This window comes from Leucopleurus acutus, assembly GCF_964270905.1.
Source record: "Leucopleurus acutus genome assembly, chromosome: 19".
Taxonomy (NCBI): Eukaryota; Metazoa; Chordata; class Mammalia; order Artiodactyla; family Delphinidae; genus Leucopleurus; species Leucopleurus acutus.
In genome coordinates, this window is record NC_139161.1 from 16,027,032 (window position 1) to 16,040,922 (window position 13,891).

A 13,891-nucleotide genomic window follows, 5' to 3' on the forward strand; every position below is an offset into this window, starting at 1 on the left:
GTGGGAAGAGGTTAGTAGAAGCCACATTATGGGCAAGCTTCTTGTCTCCCATTTGATTTTTGCTTCTGTTTTCAGTGAAAGTGCGGTTGTTGGCCACCCAAATGGCCAAACACTTCCCTTTGGGTCCCGGCAGCTTAACATTTTTGCAAGGTGGATGCTGCCAGTTTATTCTTGTGTAACTGGAGTCCTGTCTTGGGAATTTACAAGGAATAAGGCGTGGTTCTCACTTGCAGGTGTGGAGTTAGTTTTGACTTGCACTATTTGAAGCAGCCAGATATGTGTGCTTTCTGGAAATCTGTATATACAGAAATATATATATACATGTACAGACATCTGTAGCTATAGAGATAATCTATCTCTAGACAGTGGTTCTCAATTGGGGGTTGTGATTTTGCCCCCTGGGAGACATTTGTCATTTCTGGAGGCATTTTTGGTTGTCATAATTTATAGGAGAGGAGAGTGCTGCTGGCATCTAGTGCGTGTAGAGGCCAGGGATGTTGCTAAACTGCCTGCAGTGCACAGGAGAGATCCCCTTCCTCCACAACGAAAAATAATTTGGCACAAGTCAGTAGTGCTGATGTTGAGGAGCTCTGTCCTAGGGGTGTACTTCGGCTTCCCAGTGCTGCTTGTGTTAGGTGGAAGTTTGTTCTTGAATCTGTATTGCAGTTTATAATAATAGAATCATAAGCACAGGAAGGGACCCTAGAGGTCGCATATTTGGACTTTATTCTAACTTGTATCCCTCAGAACAGTGTTCTGCAAGATATTGATAGGTGTAATGGAAAAAAGATGTTTATTTGTTAAAGCTGCAAATATTTGAGTATTCAGTATAATGAAGTGTGTTGTGAATCTTCATCAAGGAAGTTTCTCCTAAATGTGTTTGCCTGCTGAACCCATTTGACATCTTCCAGTCTCCAAAATGCTTCCTTGGAACTGGGAAGGAAACTGTTATTACCTAGCCCAAACTTTTATAGCCTTTTAAAGGACTTTGATAAGATAGCCCTTGTTTTTGTCTCTTCAAGCTTACTGCTGAATCTTAATTTATGTCAGTGACAGCAGGTACATTAGCTCCATCTTTTTTTTTTTTTTGTCAGATTGTGGTTTATTAGATGAACTAAAAAGTTGGAATATTTTAAGGTTCCTTTATTCTGAATGTACCATATAACTTTACTATCTGTCCCCACCAGTGAATTGGAAATTATAATCCCAGCCCGAAACCTACCACCCAGGTTGTTATGAGGATTAGTAAGTAATTATAGCTTTTAATGCTTTGTATTCTTTGGAGAAAGATGATTTATCGTAAACTGTTTTTGTAAAACTGCTTAAGTCTGACAGTTTTTCTCTGCTCTGAATTGTTGAGTAGTGATGTTTTTTGGGATTCAAGTGGGATGGGAATCGTTTCAATCAACATTTTGCTCATTATGTTAAATTTAAGAAAGTTATTGTGATATTTTGCCTTATTCACATTTTTTGGATCTTTAAGAATTTGCATTATTTTTGCTTGCTTCCCTTTTATTATATAAGCAATACATGTTTATGGTGGAAACATTACATAAGCCAGAAAATAAAAGACAAAAGAATCTTATCACCTACATTTTAAAAGAGAAATGAGGTCATAGTATGTGTTTTATTTTTTAACACCTTTTTTTTCATCTCATTTTTTCGTTTCAGTAATATTTGCTTTTTGTCTATAGGTTATAATAACAATGCAAATAATGGGTGCTTGTGCCAGGCACTAGGTTAAGTAATTGAAAGTATTCTGTTTAATCATCACAGCAGCCTTCTGAGGTCAGCTCTGTTTCTTGCAGATGAGGAAATTGAGGGAACAGAATAGTTAAATAATTTAAATACAGGTGGAGCCAGGATGTGAACCTGGACCGGCTCCCCTTATCTGTGAATGTCTTTGGGAGTAATATTGCATCTCAGCACAGTGTTTCAAGTCAATGAAGGGAGAGGGGTGTAGTTTTTAATATGTATATTTTTAACAGCAGTTTTGGTATAGAAAGATAAAGATTTAGGAGTTAGGAATGGAATTTCTTCTGAAGACTTCACTTTTCCCCTTCCCTATTTATTGAGACAATTGTTTTAGTAACTACTCTTTGCAATGCATCCTATGGGGATATTGAGACCAAGGACGGAGTGTAAGCAAAATAAATTCGCTTTTGAGGTGTATGTGATTAATGTCAAGTTCTCGGACTGCTTGCGGAGGGTCAGAGAAATCTTGAAACAGATGGGATTTGAGTCAGCAGGTTTTTCTTTAAGTTGTGAATTTTTAAGAACTGAATAATTCTGAAATAACTTTGTTATGTTTACTGCTTAAGTACCTCTGTGGTGTGAAGTTAATTACACCCCTCTTTTTACCTGAACTGTGTGAACATGAGTTTTCGTCGGTAAGTTTTGTGGAAGCTGTGTAACATCTGTGCCCTTGCTTGAGTCCCCAGAGGGAGGCTGTTTCCTGCTATTTCTGAGACTTAACTGTAGTGCTTTGGGGTAGTAGGCTACATCTACTCTCATATGGTGTATTAATCATCTGGCACTGATAATGTGCCTCCTTGCATTGCCAGTATCAACTGTATATTGATATCAGTGCGAAAGAGGATATTGAGTTGATGGGAAAGATCAGATAGTGATTTTTGTTTATGGGAGAAAATGCCTTTTATAAAATTGACTTGAGGTATTTTGAATAAAGAACTTACATTGGTTCATCTGTCAATTCAGCCAGTGTAACATAACTATTTTTTATTACATTAGGAATTATTTTTAAATTTAAAATCAGAAATAGGAAAAGTGGACGTAGAACAGTTAGTCACACAGAATGCCATATGCTAGAAAGTCCATGAGGATAAAACTCTGTAATCCCCAGAAGATCTAGTTTAATGAATATAGGATGTTTGTTAAAGTTATTATAAGCTTAGAGTGAGAAAATTTTGGCAATTACATAGAGCACTAGTCAAATTTGACCTATAAGTGTATTGGTATTTGTACGGATGTTTTCTCAGTCATTTACTTAAATATTTCGATACTAACGATTTGAATTGCCATACTATGAAGAATCTTAGTGTAGTACTACAGGACTTACCGTCCTATGTTGATTGTTATCTAAAGATAAAATGTTTGACCAAATTGGAAGTTGCTGTCATTTTTTTTTTTTTTTGATGGAGGAGGAGGTTGCGTTTAGTTCAGTGATTCATAAACTTTTTGGTCCCAAGGCCTCTTTTCACTTTTAAAAAATGTTGAAAACCACAGAGAACTTTTATGGGTTATTATCAGTAGTTGATTAGAAACTTTGAGAAATTCAAAGAATAATTATTTACGGGGAACTCCCTGGTGGTCCAGTGGGTAGGACTCCGCGCTTTTACTGCCGAGGGCGCAGGTTCAGTCCCTGGTTGGGGAACTAAGATCCCACAAACCACGCAGTGTGGCCAAATTAAAAAAAAAAAAAAAATTACGAATTCATTTAAAAATAACAAACCTATTACATATTATGAAAATAACTTTTTACCAGAACAAAAAAAATATTAAGTGTGAATAGCATTATTTTCCAGTTTTGCAAATCTTCCTTATGTCTGGCTTAATAGAAAACAGCTGGGTTCTCCTATCTGCTTCTGCATTCATTCTATTGTGATATGTTGTTTTGGAATTATATAAAGAAAATCTGACCTTGTACAGATGTGTAGTTTGGAAAAGAGAGGAGTATTTAAATAGCCTTTTAAAGTGTGGCTATCCTTTGATACTGTACTCAAACTTGGCAAGTAGTAGTTTCATAAAGGTTAGCTGCACTATGGAATCTAAAGCTGTTTCAGTGAGTTTTTCATACTCTGTCACATTAATCCATTGGCTTGTCTTGCACTTACTTTACCCATGCACTCGTTTCTAACGATCTTGGTCATTTGGTCATTCACTGAGTTATGCAGATCTTCCAAAGGTTGACACATTTCATTATGTGGTATCAAATTCTCATTCACTAATATCAGCAGTAGTCTACTTAATCAAGACTTCAGTATTGGGGAAATATTCAAGCTCATGGTGGTGGATACACGTTTTCAAAATACTTATTATTGCTTGAAAACTCAGATTTTCTCATTGGCAACAAACATCATCATTGGATTTCCTTGAAGTGACAGGTTCACTTTGTTCATTTTCAACAAAATGTCTGCTAACTATTCAAGTCTGAATAATCATAGTTTGTCAGTTGTTCTGCCAAGTAAAAATAGTGTTCTGTGAAGGGAAGCTTCTAGTTCAGCTTGTAACTCAGTTGTACTAGTGCTTTTTCTCAGATTTCTTAAAGCAGCAGAAGTGCTTTATGTCTACTTTCCCTTTCATTGCACAGAATATTTGTATACCTATATATATATACACACACACTGAAGACTCGAGTGGAGATTTTATAAAGTTCATTATTTTCATATTTTCACCAAGGACATCAAAGGTCAGTGGTACTAACCTATTTATTGATTTATTTTTAAATGCATAGAGAATACAGTGACTAGTGGTTATTAGTAGTTTGGTGCCTTTGCCCTGAATTGTGCAAAGGTACCAGTAGTTTTGCTCAGACTTGTTTTTGCACCCTTACTGCGAATGTCAGCACTATGAAAAAAGGCAAATAACGTTTAATATTATTACGAAAATGCTTTGATCTTGTGGACCTCTGAAATGGTCTTCGAGTTCTCAAGAAGTCCATAGGCCACACTTTAGGAACAGCTGGCTTAGTTCTTTGCATAGATTTCCTTTTACTCTCAGACCAGATAAATCAAAGGGGATAAAGAAGTGGCAAATGGCTGAGGTTTTTAGCTTGGGTTACTAAATGAAAGCAATACCATTACCTGAGATAATAGAAATGGGTAAGGAGTAAAAAGAAAGTCAGTTTTGAGTTTCAGGGGGCTTGAGGAACATAGAGGTGGGGATGTTGAGTAGTGCAGCTGAGCATGTTTTTCTGAGTGCTAGGAGGCCTTACCATGTTGCTATAGTGGTTGTTGCCAAGGAAGTGAGTTGAGAGAGAAGAGGGCAGAAGAATGGACCTTGTTGTCAAGGGCGTTTGGAAAGGAGAATTTCAAGAAGAGTGGGGTGGTCAGCACTACCTAAGGCTTCAGAGAAGTCAGATAGAATGCGGATTGAGGCTTGAGCATTGGATTTGATGATGAGATTACTGGTGACCTTTGCCAGAGCAGTAGGGGTAGAAGCCAGATTATAGAAGAGTGAGAAGTGCAGAGGCAGCTATTTATAACTTTTTTTTTTTTGCTGTACGCGGGCCTCTCACTGTTGTGGCCTCTCCCGTTGAGGAGCACAGGCTCCGGACGCGCAGGCTCAGCGGCCATGGCTCACGGGCCCAGCCGCCCCGCGGCATGTGAGATCCTCCCGGACCGGGGCACGAACCTATGTCCCCTGCATCGGCAGGCGGACTCTCAACCACTGCGCCACCAGGGAAGCCCTATAACTATTTTTTCAAGAAGCTTTCGGGTAAAGGAAAGAGACACATCAGTTGGGCAGTTAATTTGAGAGGTGGGCCATACTGAGGACAGCAAAAGAAAAGAAAATTGATGAAGTGAACTGGTAACACAGGTGTGATACAGTTAAGCTTTTAGTATAATCTGTCTTGCAGAGAAGTGGGAAGCTGACGAACATTGGATCCTTTGGCCAGAAAAATGTACAGACCTGTGACAATTGGCATAGAAACTTTGGTAGGGATGAGGAGTTCCTTACTAATTCTTTTCTGTTTAATTACTGGGTGCTTAGTTTGATACATTTGCTTTAAATTCACTAATTTCAAGAAGTTTTAAAGATATTTTTTAGATGCAGATGATTTAACTTTAACAGTCTGTGGCTTCTTTCAATTTATGGTAACAAGTGACAAAAAAGGATGGAATTCTTTCTCTTGTGCAGGGATTGTGGCCCTGCCCCAACACATCTCCCCTTTTGGTTTGAGTGTTTTTCTTCTGGAGGCAGAGTTTGGTTAACAGCCTCAAGTAATGTTTGTATTAAAAACATGTGTGTTGTTTTCTAACGTGCTTGTATTTCTAACTTCCTTTTCTTCTTTCTCTTCTAGTCTGTTCTCTGGGGAGGCGGTAAGGGGCTGTGGAGCTGGCCTCGGCACCGGGAGAGGCTGGACTTCCTGTCTCTCTGTGCTGAATGGCTGCGATGGCGCCCGCTCTCACTGACGCAGCAGCTGAAGCACACCATATCCGGTTCAAACTGGCTCCCCCATCCTCCACTTTGTCCCCTGGCAGTGCCGAAAATAACGGCAACGCCAACATCCTTATTGCTGCCAACGGAACCAAAAGAAAAGCCATTGCTGCAGAGGACCCCAGTCTAGACTTCCGAAATAATCCTAACAAGGAAGACTTGGGAAAGCTGCAACCACTGGTGGCATCTTATCTTTGCTCCGATGTAACATCTGTTCCCTCAAAGGAATCGTTGAAATTGCAAGGTGTCTTCAGCAAGCAGACAGTACTTAAATCTCATCCTCTCTTATCTCAGTCCTATGAACTCCGAGCTGAGCTGTTGGGGAGACAGCCAGTTTTGGAGTTTTCCTTAGAAAATCTTAGAACCATGAATACAAGTGGTCAGACAGCTCTGCCACAAGCACCTGTAAATGGGTTGGCGAAGAAATTGACTAAAAGTTCAACACATTCTGATCACGACAATTCCAGTCCCCTTAATGGGGGAAAACGAGCTCTCACGTCATCTTCTCTTCAGGGGGGTGAAGTGGTGGCATCTGAATCTGGGGACTTGAAAGGGGGTATGACCAATTGCACTCTTCCACATAGAAGCCTTGATATAGAACACACAACGATATTTAGCAATAATAGCACTGCAAACAAATCTTCTGTAAATTCCATGGAACAGCCGCCGGCACTTCAAGGAAGCAGTAGGTTATCACCTGACACAGACTCCAGTTCTAACTTGGGGGGTGTCAAATTAGAGGGTAAAAAGTCTCCCCTGTCTTCCATTCTTTTCAGTGCTTTAGATTCCGACACAAGGATAACAGCTTTACTACGGCGGCAGGCTGATATTGAGAGCCGTGCCCGCAGGTTACAGAAGCGCTTACAGGTTGTGCAAGCCAAGCAGGTGGAGAGGCATATACAGCATCAGCTGGGTGGATTTTTAGAGAAAACCTTGAGCAAACTGCCAAACTTGGAATCCTTGAAGCCCCGGAGCCAGTTGATGCTAACTCGAAAGGCTGAAGCTGCATTGAGAAAAGCTGCCAGTGAGACCGCCACTTCAGAGGGACTTAGCAACTTCCTGAAAAGTGATTCGATCTCAGAAGAATTGGACAGATTTACAGCCAGTGGTATAGCTAACTTGAGGTGCAGTGAACGAGCATTTGATTCAGACGTCACTGACAGTAGTTCAGGGGGAGAGTCTGATATTGAAGAAGAAGAACTGACCAGAGCTGATCCTGAGCAGCGCCACTTACCCCTGTGAGTAGAATCATGCATAATGTCATTCTTGGGAAATGTTTGGACAAGAGAGAAAGAGTTGGTGAATTCCCATCATGGGAAGAATGGGCTTCTTTGTATATAGGTGCCTAGATTTCTTTCGTTTGTCTTTTTCCTAATTTTAGGTAGGTGGATGCATGTATACCTGCTAGTGAAGAAATGGAAGGTATATTTGGTACAGCGTTTGTGTTGCTGTAGGGTAAAAGCTGTTAATTTCCCATTGAAATCTTACTAAGAAAAAACTGGAAGACTTCCAATTTGTAAAAGTGTACCCATCCTTTCAGAGTGAATAATTAGGTTTCTTTTGAAACTATATGTAGGATAGTTTTGTAAGTTTATAAGGCTTGACTTCACATTTTGTTGTTTCTAGTAAGTGGGGCCAAAAGTTTAGTTGACCTAGTTAAGTTTGCTGGAATTTATAGTTGCTTCTAAATGAGCTTTCAGCAGAGAACGTACCCAGTCTTTAATTTTAACACTTGAGATTTCCGTATGTTTTAAGGACTAATAATCAGAAAATGCTTCAGAATATTTTATAGGTTGCCTCCAAGCACAGTCTGCTTTCACAACCTCATTCTCTCCCTAAAAGAAACCATCTTTATCAGATTTGGATTTTATTTTCTCTCAGTTAAGTAAAATGTATTGACATATTTGGGATAAATTTGTACTGGATTTTCAAAATCTGTTGGTTTGAGGAAAATTATTCATAAGCTTTGTGTGGCACTTTAGATGGACCTGGTTGAGCCAGAGGTGTTTTACTCTTGTTTTTCCCTCCTGACCCTGCATTCTGCTCCTGACAGATAAGGAAGTAAAATATATCTCCTTAAAGATAGATCAATGTACATTTATCGAGACTTATGAGAGAGTAAACAGAGTAGTTGGAAAACAAGGGCAGGGGAGTTGACTAGTAGATCCTCTTTCATTTCCTTTTTGGGTAGGGATGTTGTAAAGGTTGGATTACTAGAGAAGGCTGAAATAGGTGGATATGTTGGAATAATTGGCTTTCCCTTGCCTGAAATAAAAAGGTGACTAAGGTTTTCACTGGAGAATTCGTTGAGACAGCTATGCTTTTAAGCATAAGTAAATTTCCTTTTTTTTTTTTCAGTTTTGTTTATGTTATTCACATGGATAACACTGTATCCGAGTATGAAATTTTGTTTTTTGTTTCTATTTTGAGTGAAAAAATCTGGATAATTTTGCTGTATTTTTTCCTCATAGACCAAGTTCCATTACCATTTGTTAGTTTACTGTGCTCAAGAGTCCATTTCTATATTCAGGTCTAAAGCAAATAAATTTCAGAGCCTTGCTACTGCTGTAACATAGTTACCGTTCCTTAAATGGATTAGTAGCTTAAATCAGCTTGCCAGTATTTGTGGCATTATCCCCACTGACTTTGCTGCGTAAACCACTGTTTTAAGAAATCTTGGTTAACAGTTGAATATTTTGTGTTTAAAAGTAATTTTGTGTAACATACTGTAGTTGAAACATTTTAAGTTTCCTGTACTTATTTTGTGTATTTGATGAAGAAAAACCCCTAGACTCTATAAGCGTAATCTTTTCAGGATACATTGTATTGGAAACATTTCTGAGTTTTGGTAATGTTGTGGGTAACTGTTCCAACCCGGTGAAATCAAAATACCTAAGAGAGAACTTTTTTTATTTCATGGGGTAAGTCTAGTGATTTGAAAAGACCTCTTAGTCCATTTCACTTCGTTTCGCTTCTTCTCACATAACGGTTTGTTGATTGATAGGGTGTGAATTATAAGGACAACTGAGGGATCATTTTAGGAAACTTTTTGGGATCAGTTTAATCCTCTTACAATGAAATCAACTAAATAATGCTTTAAAAAGTTGAGTTTCCATCTTCAGATCATATTAAAGTAAGGACAATTTGGACACTAAAAGTACTGTCAAATAAATGTACTTTTTGCATATTATGATATATATGAACTTATTGACAAAACCACCAGTAAGGTGTAAATACTTTTAAGTTCTTGTTAAGCAAGGTTACCCGATTGACTCCTAAGGCTAGTATTTAGCCAGGTGTTTGTTGACCTTCTGAGTATTTTAAAGATTTTCAGCAATTGGCCAGTGAGAGTGGACGCATTGCTTTGATTAAAAAAGAAAAAAACCCGGGAGGTTCTCTGGATGCTGAGAAGCCTTTTCTTTGTGATTTAATAGTCCCTCCCAAATCTTATAACCAGATTTATAATTCTTGAGTCCTGGAATAAGAAGTTAGTTAACTCTTCAGGAGCTTGACCCAGCTGGTGAATTTCAACTTTTTACCTCTTACAGTAGCCTGTCTAGTATTTCACTCCTTTGCTGAAGTACTGTCAGAGATAAAGTCAGTAGATTTAGTCTGAGCAGCCATAATGAAAATATTTAGTAGAGAAGACTGTTGAATTGTTTTTAAATGATGTTGGTTAAATTACAAGTGGATGGTTCTCTGAAAATTACAAGCTTTCACCAAGAATTCATGTGTGTTTTTCCTTATTTCCTATGTTCCAAGAGGAAAATCAATGATTCATTGTAAATCCTAGGCACATGCTACCAGTAGCAGAATGATTGGTTTTATATGTTGTTGAGAATTTTGTGTTTATCATTTTACAGTTAGTAAATTCTAATATTGCTGGATGAGACATGTTTAGAGAAGTTCTTTCCTTTTCCTTGTTTTTTTTTTTTTTGGTTAACTGATTTTATGTTTAATTTAAAACTGTTATACCTTTTTATTTTAAGTTCTTTTTGGAAAATTATCCAAAAATGTTATATTTGTATGTCTTCCTGTCTTGGTACATGTAACTACTACTTTGGAAAATCTGCACTACATTGAGTTTGACCTATATCGTTGTTTAGTAACATCACTGTGGAATGAGCAGGAATTTAAACATCATCTTAAAAATTTTTTTTTTTATTTGAAGTATAAATACTTTGATTTACAATGTTTTGTTAATTTCTGGTTAACACCAAAGTGATTCAGTTATACATATATCTACGTATATTCTTTTTCATATATTTTTCCGTATGGTGTATTACAGGGTATTGAATATAGTTCGCTGTGCTATACAGTAGGATCTTGTTTATCTATTTTATATATAGTAGTTTGTATCTGCTAATTGCAAACTCCTAATTTATCCCTCTCCCACCCCCTTTTCCCTTTGATAATCATAAGTTTGTTTTCTATGCCTGTGAGTCTGTTTCTGTTTCATAAATAAGTTCATTTGGGTCACGTTTTAGATTCCACATGTAAGTGGTATCATATGGTATTTGTCTTTTTCTGATTTACTTAACTTAGTATGATAATCTCTAGGTCCATCCATGTTGCTGCAAATGGCATTTCATTCTTTTTTTTTTGGCTTTTTTTTTTGATTGGAGTGTAGTTACTTTACAATATTGTGTTAGTTTATACTGTACAGCAAAGTGAATCAGCTTTACGTATAGATGTATCCCCTCTTTTGGATTTCCTTCTCATTTAGGTCACCAGAGAGCATTGAGTAGAGTTCCCTGTGCTATACCATTCTTTTTAAAAACGTCATCTTCTTGATCGAGGGACTAGAAAGGAAGCTGTATGTTTCAATAAATACCTCAGTGTTTAATTCTTAATTGTAGAAGTATGAATAGAAGCATTTATTGATAGTTATCTCGTGTTTATAACAAGAACTGTTGAGTGTGTGCTTGTGCGCCCACACTCTCTTCTTCACTTTAGTTTTTCTTTGTATTCCTCCTTCTCATTTCTAAGAGTTTCGTTCTGCTATTTTGTTAGGAATTCCTGGACCTATACCTAGTTTTGCTGAATTTAGTTTTCATTTTCTTACTCTTGTGCTTGTAAACTTTTATAGTAAGTACCTGTAAAGAAAAAATTCTTTTCCAGCTATTCTCTTAAATGTATTCTTAGATCATCAGTGTTCTGAGTACCTGGATAGTTTGTAGACCTCTTTTCCCTTAAAAACAAAAAAACAAAAACCAAAAAACTCTGTAAACTGTTACCATAGGCTTATCTTGAAGGTTAGAATAAAAATAATTCCATAAAACATTTTGTTAGTGACTACAGAAATATATGTTGTTTTATATGTAAAATACATCTTTATGTTACACAATGCCTTCTTTATAAGGACTTCAGGGCAAAGATATGCAACCAAGAATAATTGTATTTTTTCCTAAGCTTTTAAGTCTGTTTTTATTACCTGGCTGTTATAATTTGTGTTGTTCACTAGGTCTCCATTTTACTGTTGGCTTTTTGGAAGTTTAGAGCCAAATTTGTAGGACTTACTGTTGTACTTGTTTTTTAAGCCTCATTCTTGGCTTCGTTTTGTTCTCCCTGTTCTTGTTTTATTTTCATGTTTTTATTTTTTTAAATTTATTCTAACCTATGTTTTATTTGTCTGATAGCCTCCTGAAGTCTGTTCCAGATCAGGGTTGAGTAAAAATAAACTAGATGCTCAGTTTAGTGACACTAAAGAAGTTATTTGAATTTTGATTGTCTCGATTGCGGTGACTTTTATATGTTTCTGGGGAATTTCACCCTTTTGGAGTTGTTCATGAAGACTTAAGGGTATAATGAATGACTAGTGTGTTTGTTGATTTTTAGTTACTGTGGAATGTTTTGTGTTATAGCTCATACTTGAATTTATTAAGTATTCACAGATGATGTTGCCAAAGGTGGCAGTCTACTTGATTTGTCCTTATTTTCCTATTCCTTGTCCTTTCACAGAATGATGGAGTGAGAGGTCTATTAGCTGGAAACCTAACATCTAACCCTTCTTTGCTACAGACTAGCTATAGGGCTAATCATGTTACCACTTTTTCTAATATAAATGAGGAAATTGATCTCTAGGGCTTAAACTACTTTGAATTGTGACAGCTCTGTCTTTAACATTGATGGAGCTATTCTCAGCACCATTTTTTTGCATTTGGGGAGTCTGAGGCAAAGTTCCCTGTAAGTCACTGGTGTACCTCGAAACAAAATGGCTTTCTTGACTTGTGACTTAGAGCTTTGATTCTTTTACTACCTTAGGTCCCCTTTCCGCCCCATAATCCATTAAAATGATTATTGTGGATCTCACTGGGTGTGATACATATGTGGGAATAATTCCATCATGTTCTTAGAGAAGTTACTTCAGAGCTGAGTAGACTTTCACTTGTCAGACATCTTGTTCTAATTTAATCTAATCATCTTTGATTATGTTTTTTTTTCTTTTTCTGCTAGCCTGCATATTGACATCCAGTGGCAGAAATAGGAGCTTCTGTATCTTCTCCGTCTTCTCCCCCCCACCCCCCACCCCCCGCTTTTTTTCTGAGAAGTTATGTAGGTAGTGAGAATTATTCTTGGTGCTTCTTGTATGATTCTGAAGGAAGGAAGTTAGGCAGCAGGAATTTGGGGGTTACCCGTTTGCTGCAGATCTAGTTGCTCCAAATATTTTCTGTTGCCTTGGGATTGGTGTTTTCATTCTTTAAAATTGAGTGAAGGGGCTTCCCTGGTGGCGCAGTGGTTGGGAGTCCGCCTGCTGATGCAGGGGACACGGGTACTTGCCCCGGTCCGGGAGGATCCCACGTGCCGCGGAGCGGCTGGGCCTGTGAGCTGTGGCCGCTGGGCCTGCGCGTCTGGAGCCTGTGCTCTGCGGCGGGAGAGGCCACAGCAGTGAGAGGCCCGTGTACCGCAAAAAAAAAAAAAAAATTTGAGTGAAGTACAGTTGACCCTTGAACAACAATGGGGTTAGGGGTGCCCACCGTCTCTGCAGTTGAACATCCACGGCCCTCTGTATCCATGAATTCAACCAACCACAGATCGTATTAAATGTTGAAAGAAATCTGCGTCTAAATGGATGTGCACAGTTTAAACCCATGTTGTTCAAGGGTCAGTTGTACACTTTTAAAGTGGTCATATATAAGTACCTATGAGTGAGTGTGTAAGACGTGAGAGATGCCATAGGTAAATAAACTGAGTTTCTATCCACAAAAAGTTTATAGTTTTGATGTGTATTGGAGACATGGTAGGTAAAGATGACTACTTAGAACAGTGCCTGGCATATAGTAATATATGGTAAATGTTGGGTGATGCAAATGAAATAGGAAGAGATCACAGCTGGTTGATGGAATTGGAAAGAAAGGATATTAGAAATGAGTCTTGAAGGATGGCTAGGATTTTGGTAGAAGGGTGTCTTGGTTGTGGCCTGATGAGGTAGGTCAGTACAGGAAAAAGGCACAGCAAAGACAGAGGACAGAGACTAAAAGGCATGGGGCTTTAGTGGCTAGAGTGGAAATACTTTAGAGATCTAGTAATATAGGTAAGTGTAATAAATGTAGTGTAAAAAGGAAAAGAGGAAATTCCAGAGGTGGTGCAGAAATAGATTTAATGGGATTAATAACAAAGGCGGTATGGGAAAAATAGGGAGGGATCATCATAGATGGTTGAAGTTTCAAGCTTGGGTGACTATAAGAACACACCTTGCAAAATAACCCTT

At 37.9% G+C, this 13,891-nt stretch overlaps 1 protein-coding gene across 3 annotated transcripts in view; it reads left to right on the forward strand.

Moving 5' to 3' along the window:
- KANSL1 (KAT8 regulatory NSL complex subunit 1) overlaps positions 1-13,891 on the forward strand; it is a 169,476-nt gene that overhangs the window by 37,731 nt on the left and 117,854 nt on the right. For all 3 annotated transcript variants that reach the window (XM_082861649.1, XM_082861648.1, XM_082861650.1), the window contains exon 2: positions 6,044-7,418. In XM_082861649.1, coding sequence (XP_082717775.1) covers positions 6,127-7,418 — 1,292 coding nt within the window. In that variant the 5' untranslated portion in view covers positions 6,044-6,126. The remainder of the gene's footprint in view (positions 1-6,043; positions 7,419-13,891) is intronic.